The 20,022-nt window shown below is 45.7% G+C and overlaps 1 protein-coding gene across 1 annotated transcript; it reads right to left on the bottom strand.

Moving 5' to 3' along the window:
* Positions 1 to 2,390: 2,390 nt before the first annotated feature.
* Positions 2,391 to 13,886, bottom strand: T265_00325 (hypothetical protein; the record flags this gene model as incomplete). The annotated part of the gene is made up of 8 exons (XM_009164070.1): positions 2,391 to 2,574; positions 4,022 to 4,165; positions 13,289 to 13,373; positions 13,414 to 13,529; positions 13,572 to 13,610; positions 13,650 to 13,720; positions 13,760 to 13,782; positions 13,824 to 13,886. The coding sequence occupies 8 exons, from the start codon at positions 13,836 to 13,838 to the stop codon at positions 2,438 to 2,440; spliced, it is 630 nt and encodes a 209-aa protein (XP_009162334.1).
* Positions 13,887 to 20,022: the final 6,136 nt, after the last annotated feature.

The following is a 20,022-nucleotide window of genomic DNA, read 5'->3' as shown; positions in this document are numbered from 1 at the left end:
TACTTTACTGTTGGCAGTATAAATGCCACAGCTTCGTTGTGTGAAGTAGATTTGATGTAAAACCGCCATTGGCTGCTCGACATGGCCATATTTGTCAGGGTCATTAACCATTGATTTGTCGTCTCGCAGTCCCTATCCGGGCAGACGGCAGTCACTAATGCAGCCGGATTGACTGGTAAGGACTTTTGTGCTTCGTTTCTAAGTCACTGACTGACGTTCCCCGCATCACATTCTTCCGAAACATAAATGGATGAAGAGAATCCTGCAAAAGACTCTCTCCCATACGAAGTACATGGCATAACCAGGTTAACCTGTGGGGCGTGACGAGTTGATCCGTTGAGGGAGAATGGATTTACCGAGAATCATCTGGCGTACCTCACTATCACTAAGTTGATGCCCTTAACAGAACGACATTAAGTTCCTTTACCATCCAATTCCATTCTTTTTTGCACAATAACACTTCAACCGCAAGGAAGCATCATTGGTGACTGTTGATGTTGCGCTGTCGACTGTGATGGTGACATGAATAATTCGCAACAACCGATGGTTAAACACGAATATCTTCCGCACGTAGCAGCCATGACTCTGATCCACAGAATGGGAAAGGTCGGGTGGCGGCATTTTACACGACCGTTGACAAGCTCAAGCCATATCGAGTCGTCACCGCAGGATCACCAGACACTTGAAGCCCAAAGTACGACGTGTAGGAATAAAATGAGGTCTGTGTGCTTATTTCGGAAAAAACATACACCGATCAAAAGAGAAAACAAGGTCTGAACTACCTATAGCCCGATTTCACACAGAGTACCTTGTACCTGAATTGAAGAGATATGGTCAATGTATCCTCGATCACGAGAAATCCAGGATGATTCTCCCGAATTCGTTTACCACGGAACCGATCTAAAGCTGCAACCTGACGTTGGTGGTTGGGCTTGACTTCTACAACGGTCCTGCGGGCTACATTGACTGGAAATTCGTTCTATAAGGTGTGACGATGTCACGTAGGTCCAACGGGAGCAGCCCGATGAAGAACAAGGAGACCATATACAGAGATGAATCGTGATACAAGGCAGCCTGGAGGTAAATTCACACTGTCCTCTGTGATAGATGTGTGAACTCAGCCCAGATGACCAGCACCTCCACATTTATGGAAGTAGCGATGCTGCCTTCCTTCGAGGAAGGACGAGTTACAAAACATCGGTCCTAAAAACCGCACAATACGATCGCCCAAAGCTGACCGTGACCACAGCGCGCATTACTCAATACCGTCGGAAAACTTTTAAAAGAAAATCCCGTGGCTCTCAGAAGCCACCTACTGTGCACAGTCACATCTCTTCGCCCTCAAATTAGGTCAACACCTGCGGCCGAGCAGGTTAGACTATTCAGACACCGGCTCCTGGAAGTGTCCAACTACCCGCCGCCTAGCGGGTCAGACTTTTGAGTCAGTGGCTAGGAGGAGGGTCCACGGACAAAAACCTACGCCCTTTCACATTCTTAAGGGTGACTTTTGAGTCAAAGACTCAAGATGGGACAGCTCAAACAAAACCCGTTGCCCGGTCTGGGCAACTGCGAGGTATTATTCGCCCGCATGCTCTATATACACCGATGTTCCTCCCCAACCCTTTCCCATCACACAAGCTAGCGTTGACTGCCAGTTAAACGACCGATGGGCCTTAGGCACCCCGCTGCCTGTTGACAATAAATAAAATACCTTTCTAAACCCACGAGATCCTTCCTATGTAGGAGCTTTTAACGTCCGTAGTCAAATTGGCAAGCATGTAATGCTTGTGGTGGAAAAGGCAAATGTAATCTACAAAATTCACTGCAACGATTGTGAAAAACACTACGTGGGACAAACAGGGAGGAAACTGTCAACCAAAATCAATCGCCACTAGGGGACACGACAAACTCTCTCATCTCTGCACACGAAGATGGAGAAGGATACAAATTCGATTGGAATAACGTCAGCATACTGGGCCAGGCAAAAACAAAGAAAGAACGTGAGTTCATGGATGGATCAATAAGCAGACGCACTGAGCGTCCTCATTGGCGTTCGTGCATCCAAGCTACTGATTTTAATGTATAGCTTGCCTCCCAATCTTCTTAATTAAAAGTTCACTGACAACTCTGTATTTACGCCTCATTTGTATCAGCTACTGTCTCCAATGCGCAGCCATCTGCCCGACCTCCCAGGTCATCGGTGAACTAAACCGTGACAGTTGGAAACACTGTGCGGCAGACACGCGGTTTTTACAGCTGATAACGATGGTGAGACCATCAGGCATCGACCACGCAATCAATGAAACCTGTTCATTATCTCGTGAACCTAGTTTAACTCCAACTAACTGCCGTCACGTCTTACAATTGCTTGTATGACTCGGAAACTTTCGAAAAGCCACATATGCAATTCGGATTGGAGTCAGAAAACTACTTGGGTTTATTCTTCCATAAATCGTGAAATAAATTGTGTGTACACCATTCTAGCATCGGTATGTGTTGGGATGAAGTGTCCGCCTTCGTGTACGTAAACGGTTGCCGGTGGATCAAACAATTCCAGAACTTCTTCACTCATTTCTGGGGAAAGGAGAGAAGTGATATTAGAAGGTTAGAATGTGTACGAGACAATAAATAATAGTCATCAAGCTATGGCAGTCCTTCGGTGCACATCTGCTACACCACCCGCAGGGAGCTCGAGTATATCCAAGATCAGACAGCAGCAATGGAAAAACCAAGGTTGGGTTCGAACCACAGAGCACTAAGTCAGTGGCTTCAGGCTTCAGTCACAAATCCGTCTCGAGTTCGGCCTACAGAGCTGCAGTAAAACGGCAGACCATCGGAAAGGTGGAGACAACCGGATTGAACTAGTCTTGTGCATTGGAAAGCTCCGACCAAGGAGATCACCTTGAAATTAACTTTCCCAGCGATATCGATGAAGCATTTCAGCCTCCAGCCATCTTGAAAACAAGCTTGCTGTCATGCAGCTACTGGAGTTTATCATAGGAAATCGTTCCCGATAGATTTTATAGGGAAGAAAGGGTTTTGGTGAGGCGATCACCAACAAGTTCTGCAAATGATATACTAATGTCCACGATTACGTGCTCCTTATTTGTAAAGAAGTTTATACCAGTTTGATCGTGACTATTTCATCTAGCGTCAACATTTCGGTTTTATTGGGAATGCATTAGGTTAATCGATTCTGGCGGTGAAAAGTGCTGGAGCACTTAAGGTCTATTTCCTGGCTGTCGACTAGGCGTGATAATAAGAACATGCTATCGACCCTCGTAAATTTACTCTGTTGTGAAGACGTAGTCTTTTGCAGTTTCAGTGAAGTCAACCGATGCATTTCAAATCGCCGCTGCTGAGTCATCTTTATAAAAGAAGCAACCGAGTTACAAAAGTGTAGGGGAGATAGATTTCTAAACGCAGAGACTGAAAGGCTTTCCATTCCAGGCACTAGTTTCTGAGCTACGTGAAACTGGACTTTGTGGGGGCTCGCCAGCTAAAAACGATGCATCCCTTGAAAAATGATCATTCTTCTTCCACACACGGGTATTTCTTCAACCGTGCCATCTACTAATGAGTAACAGACACTGCTTCAATGTGTCAGAAGTGCCATCCTTTCCGTCTTTTCGTGTTTTCATCGGGATCCTGCAAATCCTGATCAGCCAAGAACTTCGGCTTACCTTGATCGCCGATCGTCTTTGCCAGTGAGCGATTTCTTAATCATATTCCATTGGTGGACCTTCGAAGTCCGGAGTAAGTAGTGAATTTACTATCCCCTCGAATCCTGATTACGCAACAGACTGTACTGTCTCGATTTTGAAGATCACCTACTTAATATATATATATATATATATATATCAAAATATCCCCCAACCCTTACTGAAATGAGAGTAAAAGTAGATTGTGTGCAGTGATCTTGAATAATTAATTGAGTACGGACGCCACTGGATGAAGCGAACACGAGGTTAACCCGGTTCGGTGCTATTTTGTGACGCAATCAACCGAAGAGCAAACTTACCCGCTTGGATGACTTCATCGGTTTTTCCGTAGATAACAAGTGCTGGCACAGATGACTTGAAAGCATAAACCTTTTGGTGTTGCTTAGACCGACTGAAAAAGGGCGCCACCAGGATTGTGAATTTCGGTAGAGTGTCGGCAAAATCTAAAACAAAGTAGGGAAACACAACTAAAGAATATCTCAGAGAGATAGAGGACACACTGCCTAGGTAGAGTAGACCGCCTGCGAAGTCCTTCGGGGAAGATATGTCAGGTAGAAACACTCGGGGAGTAAGCAAACATACCAAATTGGCTTAATAACCATAGCTGAATGGTTTTATTTGAAAGTTACCAAGAAAATGAAACGTTTCAATAACGACGTTCCATTGCTTATCACAGACGGGGTGCTGACTGTAATCGCACACCATCTTTCTACTAGCTCACTAAAATTGTCACAAAAATTGACATTATGGTAATTGGGACAACGGTACAACCTGTACACGGTTTACGGGTCACGATGACCCTGGATTTTCTATTCAATTTTCCTGTGCTGTTTGAGAGGAAGGAAATTCCATTTTCAGTGAAGAAATACTGATGTAAACTGCCGATAAAAAGTGAATATTTACCTCTTACTAACTGGTGACAGGGAGCTGCACATTCGGCACCTGGCTGCGTAATTCGGCGATCTTTTCGTCAAACGTCTTCGAAGACCTAGTGATGTCAGGCCAGGTTTTCTGACAGTATGGGATCTAAGAGTTTTCCAACCAAGATTTCCTTGTGTATGTACGTAAAGCCAATCAATGCCGAGAAGCACAATACAGCTTTCTAATTCTCACTGTGAACTATCGGCAGCGTGTCTCTAACAGATCTCCAGGAGGATTCAAAACCGCAACCCCCGATTAGTAGTTAAAGATTTGACTGCTAGGCCAGCAGCGGAAATCAACTTGCACACTTAAACGGGATATAGAGCCACTCATCCAACAATCATGGAATGCATGTCATATGGTCACTTGTTGACTGGGTCCACTAGTGACGACTTCTTAGATAGGCACACTCCCGTGGATTATTCTTCATTCTGAGCTACTTACAATTAGTTTAAAAACCACCGAGTTGATCCTATAGAGAATTAGAAATGAGGTTGCGCGATACACTTGTAAGTCGTTCGGGTGAATTTTGGCTCCAAAATGTTTGGCTACTTAAACCTTGAAGCCGAAGTTGTCTTAGCATAGCAGCCTTGACCCGGTCTACAGGATTGCCGCATAAATAGCGGAGTATGGAACGTTGCTAAACTAATGACATTAATTACAAAAACCACGGGTCATGTTCGGGCTGAACAACGAGATGTTTTTTGGTGGCGAGGTTTGAGTGTCGCCATGAACAGACGCCGAATTACTGAAACAGAAATGATAAGCACCAAATGTACATTTGAATTTGCACTGAACACATGAAATGGTCGAGGTTACGTTGACCTAAAAAATCGTTCAGCTGTAGAACCCTTTCGGTGCTAGCTGCCATTAGCATAGCAGCCTTGACCCGGTCTACAGGATTGCCGCATAAATAGCGGAGTATGGAACGTTGCTAAACTAATGACATTAATTACAAAAACCACGGGTCATGTTCGGGCTGAACAACGAGATGTTTTTTGGTGGCGAGGTTTGAGTGTCGCCATGAACAGACGCCGAATTACTGAAACAGAAATGATAAGCACCAAATGTACATTTGAATTTGCACTGAACACATGAAATGGTCGAGGTTACGTTGACCTAAAAAATCGTTCAGCTGTAGCACCCTTTCGGTGCCTAGCTGCCATGCCACACGAAGGAGGCATGAAGGCTGGGATACTGCCAGGTTACCCAAGCATAGACAGGGGAAGTCGAGAGGCAGAGGTCAGGTTCGAACCATGGACCTTCCAGTCAGTAAATTCGCGCTCTAACCAGTTGGTCCATCTCGCCCCCTGTTGACCTAAGAGCCAGTTCATAAACCGGTCACATACAAATGCAATCTTCTCGCACAATTCAGATGTGAAGTAACTGTTTATTCGCTCTCACTTGTGAAGTAAAGCCATATTTGCTGGCCACTTCGACCCTTACCACTATCTAACGTTACAATGATGGCCGGATCGCTGGCTTCGTTTCGCCTGCACTGATGTTGACACCTGACACAGTTCATGCGCCAAGTTTCAAAACACGATGTCAAAAGATCTCCCATGAACTGTACGTCTGGATTATAAGACAAAACTCGCATGGCCACAAAGCACCGCACGATCGTGAATAAATTGTCGTTCGATGAACATATTAGGAATGTCATCAAAACCATTCAATAAAAAACATGTGGAAGAAGTGGCGTTTCTAACATTGCTGTATCGGTACCAATAAGCTGGACCTCTACCACAGAACACATTACCGATCACAAACAGTTGCGAGCCTGAACAACCGTGAATGTCACTGAAATTCTCAAGAAACCACATGCAGTTCAGCCGAGACGTAGCAACGTGATGACCAGAGGAACTGGTGCGTCCACGGACTGATAACAGAGTAAAAGTGTCATTCATACAAGCAGAAGAGCAACGAAATCTGGCAGAGCAGTTCGGTCTCCGTGAATTATTTGAGTACAACGTAGATGGTCTCACAGTTAAAGTCATTACTGGAACAGCGACAAGAAGGAGCTTCTAAGCAGCATAAAACCAGAAGAGTATCCGGGTGTCCTGGCCAAATCGGCCCGTGGGGTATCGTATGGACAGGTTTCCTGTGTGAAGAACCTACGGGACCGTACTTTTTGTTGCACTGATTTAGGCCCAACCTACCTGCATGCATGTCCGTCCTACCTATCATCACAGCTTCGAAGGAGTGCGCGAATGAACGCGATTCGGTCTACGGCCGGCAAGATTTGGTCGTTCAACATTACGCATGGAATGTCCAAAAGTCCCTTAACAGTGTTTTTTTCGGGTGATTGCATTGTCAGAGGCGGAATGAAGCAGTGATTGGCAAGGCCGTATTAAACGGCACTTAACTGTTAGGAGACTTCATGACAAGATGACCATTATAGGCACGTGTATTAATGACAATTTATTTGGTCCTATCAGAAGGTTGACCATGTTGCGATATGAATCCCGGACCCGCCGAAACTCTGGTAATAGAGCATTGACTGAATTTTCAACTATATACAACAAAATGTGCCATGCTCGGACGTTCATGTAGCGAGCGTGTGAGAATGAAACACAGCTACCGTACTAGGAATAGCTCTAATTTCAAGGAATTAGCAGTTACGGATTGGAGGGACAAATTCCCATCAAACGGCTGAAAACTGTGCATTTTGGCGACCTGAACTAATATCTCCAAGATTCTATGTCCAACGGGATAGACGACGGTTAGTTCAAGAGCAGTTCATGAGGAGATGTAACTGACAGGTAGTGCGCATCACTACTCGTTCTCGTATCGCTTATCGACTTGACTAAAATACGCTTCTGTATGTTATCAGCCCATTTTCACATTGGACATTCAGACGAATCTGGTATGAACGATCGATTTTGTTGGACAAAATCCGAACTATCGAAGGCCATGGCGTGCCACCGCTCCCATTCCAGTTGCATGAACTTAGGTAAACAAGACGAGTTAGGGGATAGGGGCCTCGTGTGCACACATACACACACCATTTATCAGTAGTGATAAAAATAAAACAGTTCTTAGGATAGCCAGCTTCGACCCGGTGTGTCAAAATGTACTTCTGGTTGAGGAGGCGTCTCGTCAGAAACGGGATTGAGTTAAGGAAACAGTTTGCCCTGTTCGGATGCGTCAGTGTCCTTTCAGCCAGTAGAACGCGGATAGGACTCCCACGGCCCTATCCAGGTGTGGGGTGTTCTTGCGTCACGTGCTATGACTCAGCAGGGGATGTGCTGGGTACGAAATGGCGAACAAAAGCTCGAGTTACACAGAGGGTGTAGCGCAATAGGGGTTACAACGAACGGAAGCCTACAATTCTTGAGGAAATTCCAAATTGCTAAACTCGTAGCCACTACTTGATAACAATAGAAGCTAGACAAATCTTTCATAACTCAAACCATACGTAAAGACGGTTGCTTCTGCAGAACATCAACAGTACACGTACGAATTTCGCAAATTACCGTGGTCCATTCTGGCATGGGGAAGAAAAAATGAGTGACTCACAAGACTCAGACTGTAGACAACATTCCCCAAAGATAAAAATGTCGACCGCTATATAAATAACGTGAGATAAAAGATAGAGAAGCGCAGTATGGATGGAAAACTTTATCCTAAAGATAAAAGGATAAGTGGCTTATCAGCCCGAAGTGTCTCAGTAATTAAGGTGCGAATCTACTGACCGGAAGGTCCATCGTTCGAACACGACCCGGAAACTCGACGACTTCCGCCTGGAATTGGACAACCTAGCAACATCACAACCTCCCTGCTTGCTTTGCGCGGCATGGCAGCAGTGAACCAGAAGTGTTACAACCGAACAATCTTTTTCAAATTTCCATTCATTGTTAAGTTTCTTTTGTCCCAAAGAAATATAGGTCAAACTTCCACTTGAATGCCCTCGAAACAAAGGCCATTGATCTATTTAGGCTTGTGCTCTGTGGCCAGAAAGAATTGGGTGCTGAACTGAGACTATCAGAGCTCGAATAATTCGTCAAGCCATTTAAGTCCGAAATAAACGTCACCAAAAGTCCTGTAAGGTTCAGAAGTAATGCATTATTCATAAGGTTGCTGAAAACCCTTTGGTAACCCACGACCGGTTTCGCCCTTAATGGGGCTCATCAGGAAGGCGCAGTTGGAGTTTCCGTCGACCTTATGTCCTACTTGAACCCGAATTGCACGAACTTCGCGAAATAGACTCATTTGCAAACCAATTTGTCACTTCCGGGAGACAGCGAAAAAACGTCATAAACAAGAGATTTAGCTGAGTTCCTGGTGATTCTCCAGGAAAAACCAAATTGGTTTTCAGATTAGTGTATTTCGCAAATCTTGTACGTTTTTTATTCCGTTCTGCACCAGATTGGTAGGAATGAGTGCATTACGCGGGAATTCCACATTTACCGTCGTTTAAAGATATCCCGACCTAAAGCTGCCACCTTGACGTGGTCGTCGGGCTTGAGTGCTTAAATGATCCCACGGGCTACGCTGACTGGAGATCAGCTCCAAAGTGTAACAATTCCAGGGAGCACTCAGATCAAGAGAAGCGAGACTTCGTACTACGAATTATCGTGCTACGAGGCGGCCTGGGGTAAAGTCGTACTGCCCTCCGCGATAGGAGCGTCAAGGCAGCAAGGTGTTTCCCTCAGACAACCAGCAAGTCCACATTCAAGAGTGCAGCGATGCTGCCTTTTTTCGAAAGACGGTTTAGAAAAGGCCGGCCCCGAAAAACTGCACAATACGATCGCCCGATGGTTGGCCGTGACCTCCGGAGCATTATTCGATACACTGGGAATATTTTCAAAACCAGAGAACCCGGTGCTTCTCAAAATCCACCTACTGTGCCCAGTCAAATCCATGCGCCCTCAAGTTAGGCCGACACTTGCGACCGAGCAGGTCAGACTATTCAGACACCGGCTCCTGGCAGCGTCTCTAAATAAAGCCAACTGTCCGCTGCCTAGCGGGTCAGACTTTTGAGTCAGAGGCTAGGGGAAGGGTCCCGAAACAAAGACCTACATCCTTCCACTGCCTTGAGAGTAAGACATTCGAGTCAAAGACTCAAGATGGGGTGCCTCAAACAAAACCCGTTCCCCGGTCTGGACAACTGCGAAGTATCATTCACCTTCACAGTTCTGTATCCATCGGTATCTTTCCCCAACCCTTTTTTAAACACAAGCAAGCGTTGCTGGATTATTTGATTGCCAGTTAACCAACCGATGGGCAGACATGTAATGCTTGCCAAAACCACCTTGCACTCCATTAAAATTATTGTATGCTGTGTCTCCAGAACACGCAATCAAGACGCAAACTAGGTCATGCACCTCAGAGCGCTAAGGAAGAATTCAGCTCATTTGCATTTCTCTCTCGATATGTCCAGCGATCTAGAGGCAATGACTAGTGAAATTTTTGGCGTGGTAGTTGCACTCAATTTCAGAGCTGAACACGCTTTGCTGGATTGGACTGCAGTGAACAAACGTCTTAGTGCCAACCCGTTATCCAGATTGATCAAACTCAACGCCTCTCAACATAGGAAGTGGTGCCTGTTTGTAGTATCGGCTTATACCCCGAAGCACTTCAGTTCTGACGCTGAGAAGAATACTTTCTATCCAGAGTTAAACGGGCTTATTCGTCGAGCAAGCACCATGATCCTTGGAGTCACATCTGAGTGATCGATTCGATGTCGACGCTCGTCGCACAGACAACGAATAGTGACCTCTCCAGTTGTGCTGACCAAGAACTGTTTCTGGCCAGTACGGACTTTCAGCACAAACGTTCGCATCACGTAACCCGGCAACTGCAAGTCAACCGTAGACCAGTTATATCACGTGGACATTGGCCACGGGGGCACACAACTTGATTCCGGCTACTTCATGATGCACACACACCTTACGGCTCCTTTCCTTTCAGGTCCTCGCAAGTCAGTAACAAGCATGCTAATCCATCGTCTTCAAAAAATATCATAGCTCAACAGTATCGATATGAGCCAGCCCACACACCTTACGGCTCCTTTCCTTTCAGGCCCTCGCAAGTCAGTAACAAGCATGCCAATCCATCATCTTCAAAAAATATCATAGCTCAACAGCATCGATATGAGCCAGCCCAACAACTCTCCACAATAAACCAATACTATACTGGTAGTCAGTACGCGGATGAAGCAAGGCAAAATGTGAATGAAGCTATGCTAGCGACCTTCAGTGGTCTTTGTCCGATTTCTCCTACTCGACCAGAATACCACATTATGTCATTGAGATAGCTAGCCCTGACTGATGCTAAGAAATCCATACTAGTAAGCAACGAGTACAACGGTGTAGGCAAATCCCTCAAACATCAAACAATGAAGAAGACGGGGAAGATGGGCCGAACACTTCGAAGAACAGTTAAGCTGGATATCTGCAGCAGAGCCTCCGGATATGTAAATGTTAATTGCCCGTCGGAAGAGACGTGAGAAAGCATCAGGACCTGACAGTCTGTATCCAGCCATCTTCAGAGAATGCGGAGAATCCCTGGTGACCCAAGCAAAAAAGCTTAGTGGTGCGAATTGCGAAATCCATTGCCAGCAAAATCAGCTGCGTTGGTCATTGCTGTCTCCCTGGGTGGGGACCCTGAGACGGGCCAGATCAATGGTTGGAGACGTTGCCAGACATGGACCAGTAGCGCCCTCAATAGTGCTCGTGCATCTAAGCTATTGCCTTCAGTACATAGCTTCCTCCCCAACCCCCCCACTTAACCGTCCACCGACAGTCCGACAGTCCACTGACGCACCACCTCTCCAAACCGTCTTTGAATGAAATTGTGGCAGCTAAAACCAATGCACGACAAGTGCGCTTATACCCCGAAGCACTTCAGTTCTGACGCTGAGAAGAATACTTTCTATCCAGAGTTAAACGGGCTTATTCGTCGAGCAAGCACCATGATCCTTGGAGTCACATCTGAGTGATCGATTCGATGTCGACGCTCGTCGCACAGACAACGAATAGTGACCTCTCCAGTTGTGCTGACCAAGAACTGTTTCTGGCCAGTACGGACTTTCAGCACAAACGTTCGCATCACGTAACCCGGCAACTGCAAGTCAACCGTAGACCAGTTATATCACGTGGACATTGGCCACGGGGGCACACAACTTGATTCCGGCTACTTCATGATGCACACACACCTTACGGCTCCTTTCCTTTCAGGCCCTCGCAAGTCAGTAACAAGCATGCCAATCCATCATCTTCAAAAAATATCATAGCTCAACAGCATCGATATGAGCCAGCCCAACAACTCTCCACAATAAACCAATACTATACTGGTAGTCAGTACGCGGATGAAGCAAGGCAAAATGTGAATGAAGCTATGCTAGCGACCTTCAGTGGTCTTTGTCCGATTTCTCCTACTCGACCAGAATACCACATTATGTCATTGAGATAGCTAGCCCTGACTGATGCTAAGAAATCCATACTAGTAAGCAACGAGTACAACGGTGTAGGCAAATCCCTCAAACATCAAACAATGAAGAAGACGGGGAAGATGGGCCGAACACTTCGAAGAACAGTTAAGCTGGATATCTGCAGCAGAGCCTCCGGATATGTAAATGTTAATTGCCCGTCGGAAGAGACGTGAGAAAGCATCAGGACCTGACAGTCTGTATCCAGCCATCTTCAGAGAATGCGGAGAATCCCTGGTGACCCAAGCAAAAAAGCTTAGTGGTGCGAATTGCGAAATCCATTGCCAGCAAAATCAGCTGCGTTGGTCATTGCTGTCTCCCTGGGTGGGGACCCTGAGACGGGCCAGATCAATGGTTGGAGACGTTGCCAGACATGGACCAGTAGCGCCCTCAATAGTGCTCGTGCATCTAAGCTATTGCCTTCAGTACATAGCTTCCTCCCCAACCCCCCCACTTAACCGTCCACCGACAGTCCGACAGTCCACTGACGCACCACCTCTCCAAACCGTCTTTGAATGAAATTGTGGCAGCTAAAACCAATGCACGACAAGTGCGTGGTTCTTACAGCTGAAAATGATGATGACGATTATGATGATTGGTGTGATAAGGAGCGAAGAGAAAGTGCTTGCAGAATTATGGTACTCTATGGGTGAGTCCGGCTTTTCTACAGGCAGTAGTGCCCGACAAGCGTGACAACTGTCTTACTTCTTGTTTAATTGCATTATCGACCAGAAAAACAATGCCATCACTTCTGCACTTTGTTTCGTCCTATTCCGTTCTACGCGTATTGCGGTAGATGAGGTTGTACGAAATGAATTTACCCAACACCGATCTCGTTCCTCTACCTGAATGGTTGACTATTTAAAAGCTGATCAGTAGGAAAAATTAGTCCCATCGCGTCCGCAGTCTAACATTAGTACATAGAAAGTATTGGAAGACGATGCCTGAGTAAGGTGCAATAACATTTGGAGGGTATGTGCGTGACAGCAGCGCAGCATTATTGTTGAACACTGATGTTGTGTTCTTGGTGATGATGATGTACGTGACAGCACTCGTGAACGAATAAAAAGGAATATACTTGTCGATGAAGAGGTTAATATAAAGAGGTGGCTGTCATACAAGACTCTCACTTCATTGTTTGCTTTGCCTTCTTAAAAAAAGATCCGTCACAGGCCTTGCGTACCGGGAAACTAACCGAAGCACAGTTGCTTACCACATAAATTGTGTTCCATCATTAGCTGTAGTAGAAGGGCAAAGGCGGCTCCCTGACTGAAAGCCAGAACACCATCGAAGGGGTTCTAAAATAACGGGATCGGTGTTTGCCGCAAAGCAACCCACGTGACTGCGAATGAAATCCCGCAGAGCCAAAACAGATTCGCTAAATCCCAAGTCGCAGTCGCTGTCATCCTGTGCTTTGAAATATTTGTCCGGACGGGAGAACCACCAAGCAAATCCTAGAAACATTTCAGATAAAATAATTGGCTTCAGTTATTCACCATTGTCCTCAGGAATGGAATTGGGTGCGTTGAAGAATTCTAAAAAACTTCGGAGTAAGCAAATGCAAATCAGCATACCAAAGTCACACAGCTTCTTCAGATTCTTTCGGAAAGCACCGGTCTTCTCGCGAAACAAGTCACTTGTCTGTCTGAGACTATTAGCACGGACAATGTATTAATATACTGACCGATAGCCGTGAAAACACAGGATCTGAAGGACAAACAGCTCAAAACAGAAAGACTTTTCGATACCTTCAACTTCCCCATGGAAAAGATGCGGAACGAAAACCGGATAACGGCAAACGCTGCGACCAAAGCATGGGAGTATTTTGAGTATTACGCGTCAACAGCACTTTGCTCATAACGTGAGGGTGTTTATCTAGAACAAAAGCACTAATTCATCAAACACCGTCCACGACTAGCAACTATATTGTGGAAGCTGAATACAGAAAAACCACTAAAAATGTTCCAAGTAAGCCCAAAGACAAGTAATAAACCTAATGTAGTTGAGTGCTGGTCACCGGTTTGAGAAAGGACGAACGTGGAACAAATACTCAGTTTGAGGGTCTATCTTCATATTGCTTTTTCAATGCAATAACAATAAACAATAACAATAACAACAATAGCAATAACAATAAACAATAAATGTATTTGCATTGGCCAGACTGATCATCTCCGCGACTGTGACTACTAATTGCAGTGTTATTATAGTCCAGATATGGGACGTCGCAGTTCACGACTATTCTCTCTATTCACCTATCTATAACCCGTCCGTTAAGTTTACTTTTCAAAATAAAAATTTAAGAAGACAAAATCCTAAGCTCGTGTGTTGAAGATGCCATCCACATTAACAGTGACGAACACAGTAATATAAGGCCCAAACAGTTCACGAGTAAAACAATTTCAGTGGGAAAAAATTCCTTAGCTGTGGCATAATCGGTGCCTAGCTGTTATGTCAACGGAAGGCACATGGCCTGGGATACTGCCACATTCGCGAGAATTAAGCTGAATTTCGTCCTGGTCGGGGCTGCATCGGTCACGTCTATACTTTGCGACAAGTGCTAGAACTCTACCACTCCTTCCAACGATCAACAGTTATTGTTGTTCTTAAACTAAAATCTGCCTTCCACTCCGCTGGTCCTCGGAATCCGCCGCAGCGTCTGCAAATGAAGGGTGTTCCCTCAAAAGTTTTGTCTCCAATAAAGGTTATATGTACCTCCTCTCATGGATGCGTGTCTACGACAAAATCTCTTCTGAGTTCACCACATTCGGTAGAACCAGGGGAGAATGTTCTCTGGCGACGTTTCTCTTCAACTTCCACTTGAGGTTTTCTTGCCCGCCTGGAACGATTCGGGGGTCTAACTATCCCCGGGCGTTTGCCCACGAACAATGGGTACGCTGTCTTGGATCAGACTCTAAATGAGAAGCTGAATAATTCTTCCATACGGTGCGCTATGCACATTACACTAGCGCAGCGCTCCCTAACCTCCGACACTGATGCATCACTCCCTTACAACCGTTATTTATTTGAAAGCCTTGTTTTGAAAAAATGAGTGGACGGGAAAAAGATTTAATGCGGATCTGGTGGGAACAAGAGATCAATAATGCTGAGGTGCGCTAGATGGTTTTCATGAAAGCTAACGGCCCTCATAGATGGCGACCACGCGACTTGCGGCGTCATCCCCACTCTGATTGGTTGATACCTAGGTGGCGGGAACATTCAAAGTGGCAACATGGCGGATTTGAGATTGTTCCTCGCAAACGAAGCACGAAATTAAGACGCAGTTGTCTCTAAAAAATTTACATGGATAACAAATTTTTAAATATAAGAAACGCAAATAGTATGGGATTAACGGTAGTTTTAGGTAGCCCGGTTGTAAAGAGTGTAATCCTATATTTTGTTCCCAAAGTTAACTATATCTCCAAAGGAAGATGATATTTGGGATTACTGACGGTAACAAAAAGTAATAAGTCAAAAAAACCCAGATTCAGCAGCTGACGCTTGTGTATTGGCTGTTTGCAATCAGCATCGTTCACATATTGTGAAAGAGCAATTCGTTTGAATTGAAGGAATACCGTGCGTGTAATAGTATATGTTCCTCTTAATGAATCCATTGAAGGCCATGCATCCTAGAAATGGTGCTCGGTAGCTAAAGCACCCGATATAATTATTGACTGCCCTATAGGGCACCTATAGGTGCAAGACCCGGTGGTTTCATGGACAGCACGAATTTTGGCTAAAAAAGAAGGAAATATTGGTGCGTCCTTCGGAACTCTAAGCTTGGAATACCACTATTGCCACAACCTTCTGATGCGACTTTCGACGAGACATATCAGCTATACCTAAAGCAACAGCGACTTATGTCACGAATGAAGTTTTGAACCCTGGTTGGTAACAACAGACGGTGTGACCCTGTCATAGAACCCTCGGATTGAATGATATTTGTCGGTTGCGTAACTAGTAACACCGTTACGTGAAACACCCATGAAGCGCAATACGTGTTCCAGGAACAGTTAGGCTACCGGGCTATTGTACGCAATGCTAGACGTATGCTGTTAGAGGCGACGCTATATTGTCCTAGAACGCTTCGGGACCACTCTGAGGCTATGGACGAAACCGGAAAATTACGCTCCCCTTTCCTCACCTACGCAAGCTGGTCTTCAACTCAAGGCCTGGATGCCTTGGTTGCCGTGACGCTTGCGTCGTCATAAAATAGGAAACCAAGTTTAGGAAAACAATTTTATTATGACTGATTGCCAACAAATAACAGAACCATTAAAAATGTGTTCCACAGTTGTGCCTGGAAAGTAAATGGGAAACGAATTAGTGCAAGGCAACGGAATGGAAACGGCCAGAGGAGGGGATGGATTTTACGGCAGTAAAACTCGCCCACTTCCCACACCTGCGTGTGGTGGCATTGGAGGTACTATGTTGAGACTGCCTGAATCGCATCACCATACTTTGCAAGCAAACCACTCAGACGGACGGAAGCAAGAGAGAGAAAATTCAAACTCCCATCATCGCAAACAGACACAGCCATGGGTCCAGATGGGCGCACCGGATCTCGGATAGCCTGCAGATCACATACAGGATAGTCCAAGCGGCGTAGTTTATCGCGCAGGACCGGCACACCATCACCGGTCTAGTCTATTCAATAGTTCATCCGGACATAGTCTCGGATTTCTATGGATGACTTAAAATATCGCAACAATCCAAACACAACACGCTCCTGCTGTGCATTCACACGTTGGTTCGCAGCATACACTTGGCAATCGGACGTACGCAGGTCATGCGAGTGTTGCATATATAAAAACTAATTATTACAAGTCAACTGTCTCGGTGAACGACACGCATGAACGATTGGCAGTCAAAATCAGCGTACCTAAGTATAAGTTATTTGCATGATTGTGCGCAAAAATATCAACTTACCGACAACCCTTTTGATCAGCATTCCAGTGAGGATGCACTTCACCGACATTTTATTCGTCCGAGGATGCATCCTGTGAACCTACACAACATTCTACCACATCTAATCATCCTACTTGGCTGTACCGTCGTTGCAACCGTGGTGGCGGCATCCTGCACGTGGCGAACACCTGGACCGCAAGAGGAGCAAGCGAGGAATGACCATTTGTAGCTCGACACCAGTTTATATACCAACCTGAATTTGGCCTTCATACACCAGCTGCCCAGTCCAGACCGCAAGTCGCCGACTCTGCAATAGATGAGCTGGCTACATCCCATAGGATAAGCCAGCTCGGCCATTCACGAGGCCGTTTGACTCGTAAGGCGCTCGTAGCTCAGCTATCTGTCCAGCGGAGACATGCAGTCAGTCCACGAATTGCAAACGAGGCGTGAAAATCCCCACTAGTCAACTCGGTCGCGTTGGTAACTGTCGTCTCCCTACATGTGGACCTTGGGATGAGGCAAACGAGTGGATAGTCACGGCGGTGTCACGGCCAATGGTCGTCTTGCATCAAGGCTATCGCCCTTGATTCCTGTCACACGGGACAAACAGGATAATTCTACGTCGGCAAAATGACTGGGCCATACCCTTCAACGCGTGAGTTTCAGCACTTCACCCTCATTTTCTACGGTACACAAAGCTGAATTAGCTGGAATCACTGCATTTCAGTACTTGGTTTTTGAGCTGAACAAAGGAAGAAATGTAGTTGTTCTGTCCGGACTGCCGCTGTTGATTTGGCACCTTGATCTACACAAGAAGAATTTTCAGAAAGGATTCTCGCGAAGGCAAACGTAAGTTCCAGGAGGGCTTGATAAACTATTGGTAGTTTTTATTTGGGCAGCATTCCACTTTTGACACAAAAGCCTTATCACGCCATGTGAACAGGTCACAATGTTGACCGGGTTTCAAGCCACACGAAGAACCAATCAGTAACAGCTCTTCATATTAGCGCGCTAAATCATTTTCAAGTGTCTGTGAACGGCCCTTGTCGTTTAGTGTGGTTGCCAAATTCTTGCGTCGACTGATTTGAGTTTTTGTAATCCATTCTGATCGGGCTTGTTTTTTTTATATTCACTTTATTGTCGGCCCTTGTCGGTTAGTGTGGTTGCCAAATTCTTGCGTCGACTGGTTTGATGTTTTGTAATGCATTCTGATCGGGCTTGTTTTTTTTATATTCCACTTTATTGTGCTTCAATTGTGGATTCACCGCGGTTGCCGCTGATAGATTTCTTTGATTGCCGTGATTTGCTGAACAGTCATGCAACTCTGTTTCAGTTTCCTCGTTTCCTGCTCCACCCACTATGGTGTACCAAAAGGCGCGGCCCTTTATGTAGACAAAGTACAATTATTACAGCCGTATTTGTAGGGCAATGACAGAGTGTCCCTCAAGGTAGCGCCAGAATCTCCGTGAGGAGGCGAGAAGCGTCGAGCTAAAGATACTGGAGCTAGATTAACTGGCACCCTGGCCAATCAGGGCATACCTTCATTTGGTCCGTGGCCTGCACGTGAGCCATTCGACAAATGGTGTGATGCTTGCCTACTAGGGACGCTCTCGATATTCTTACAATGGAATTGAATTCTCGAAAATTATGACGTCTCCGGTGGACTAAGGATATTGAAAAATTGAGTTGAGAGTACCAATCCAGATTTTAGGCCCTATTTAGGCATCCCGCGGTTTCAGAAATGCCGGGAAGTTATCCCATCGGACTTTTCAGCCAGAGGCAATGAAATTTCGTGAGCGGCAAAAATATGAACGTAGATAAGAACGGTTTTTAGGTTATGCACATATGCAACAAAATGCAACATTTTGGCGTAAAAAGTTTCACTTCACTTGTAAAGGTTTTGCAGCTGGGCGAATTGTGCTGATAATGGCGTCATTAGGGACGGGTGGTATGCTAATATTGGCTTTTGTGGAATTTCGAGTGCTGCAACAATGTTTTTGGGGGTGAATTGAGTGAGGTTAAGTGGAATGTAGATGATGACTCACTTCTGATGACCGCAACCCGACACGACTCAACTCCACTTATCCAAAACCGTTCTCTACACGCCTGCCGATTCCGCGCCATCTATCCTGTTAATAGTGGGATGCTTGGAGATTTCTACCTCCTCTGCGATCAGTGTCGGTGGCGTGCACCTTGGTGCTCACCTCAAAACCTCAATATATTCTAAATCTTTTTATTGCCCCGTGTTTCATGCATGTTAATGCATGTCTTTCGGTAGCGCTCGATATTCGTCTGCGTTTCCCGGTAGCCTGTTTATGTTCCTCTTACGCTCTCCGATTCTGAAGTTAAGTTCCCTGGCCGTCTCTCTTATGTAGTTCTGTACCGACCGCACCAGGGAACCTCTAATGGAAATGGCTAACGGTTTTGTTCCAAAAAATGGATATTTCCTCCTGCTTTCTACACACCCAGGAACACAGGATCACATTGAACTGACTGTCACGAAGAGACCGGACGTCTGTGTGGTGAATGGATTGTGTACACACTGCGGTATACTGGGGAGTGTGACTCATAAAACCAAGTTGTTCAATAGGCAGTGAACTGAATAACGGCCTCCATATTCTCCAGATGAAGGGTTAGGAAACGTGTGGTGACTTTCTCCTTCAAAACGACTGGCCTGGTGGTCTAAATACAACCACTGCTGCCTTGTTGTCAGGCATTTAAACCAGTTGCTTGTCTAGGCATGGACGCTTTGACAGCGTCTCAGCCCGTGAACAAAGATGAGTTGCACATGTAAAAGTGGCTTCGGGCCGCATCGAACGCCGTATGGTGAAATCAACTAGGTCACCTTTTGCTGCATATATCAGGGCGGGTGAGCGGAAAGAGACTACCGCTGATGCCTCCCTTCTTCCTCTTTCATATATTCGTTCAACTCCCACACATCACCCCGCTCCTAGCAACTACTTCATAGGCCCATCCTTAAGGACTGGTGGATCAGTCTGCTACCTGCTCAACAGGCCAAAATATCTTAGCTTCACTCAGCCA

Source organism: Opisthorchis viverrini (assembly GCF_000715545.1).
Source record: "Opisthorchis viverrini unplaced genomic scaffold opera_v5_3, whole genome shotgun sequence".
Taxonomy (NCBI): domain Eukaryota; kingdom Metazoa; phylum Platyhelminthes; class Trematoda; order Opisthorchiida; family Opisthorchiidae; genus Opisthorchis; species Opisthorchis viverrini.
Note: the sequence above shows the minus strand (reverse complement) of the source record. Positions and strands in the feature narration are given on the sequence as shown.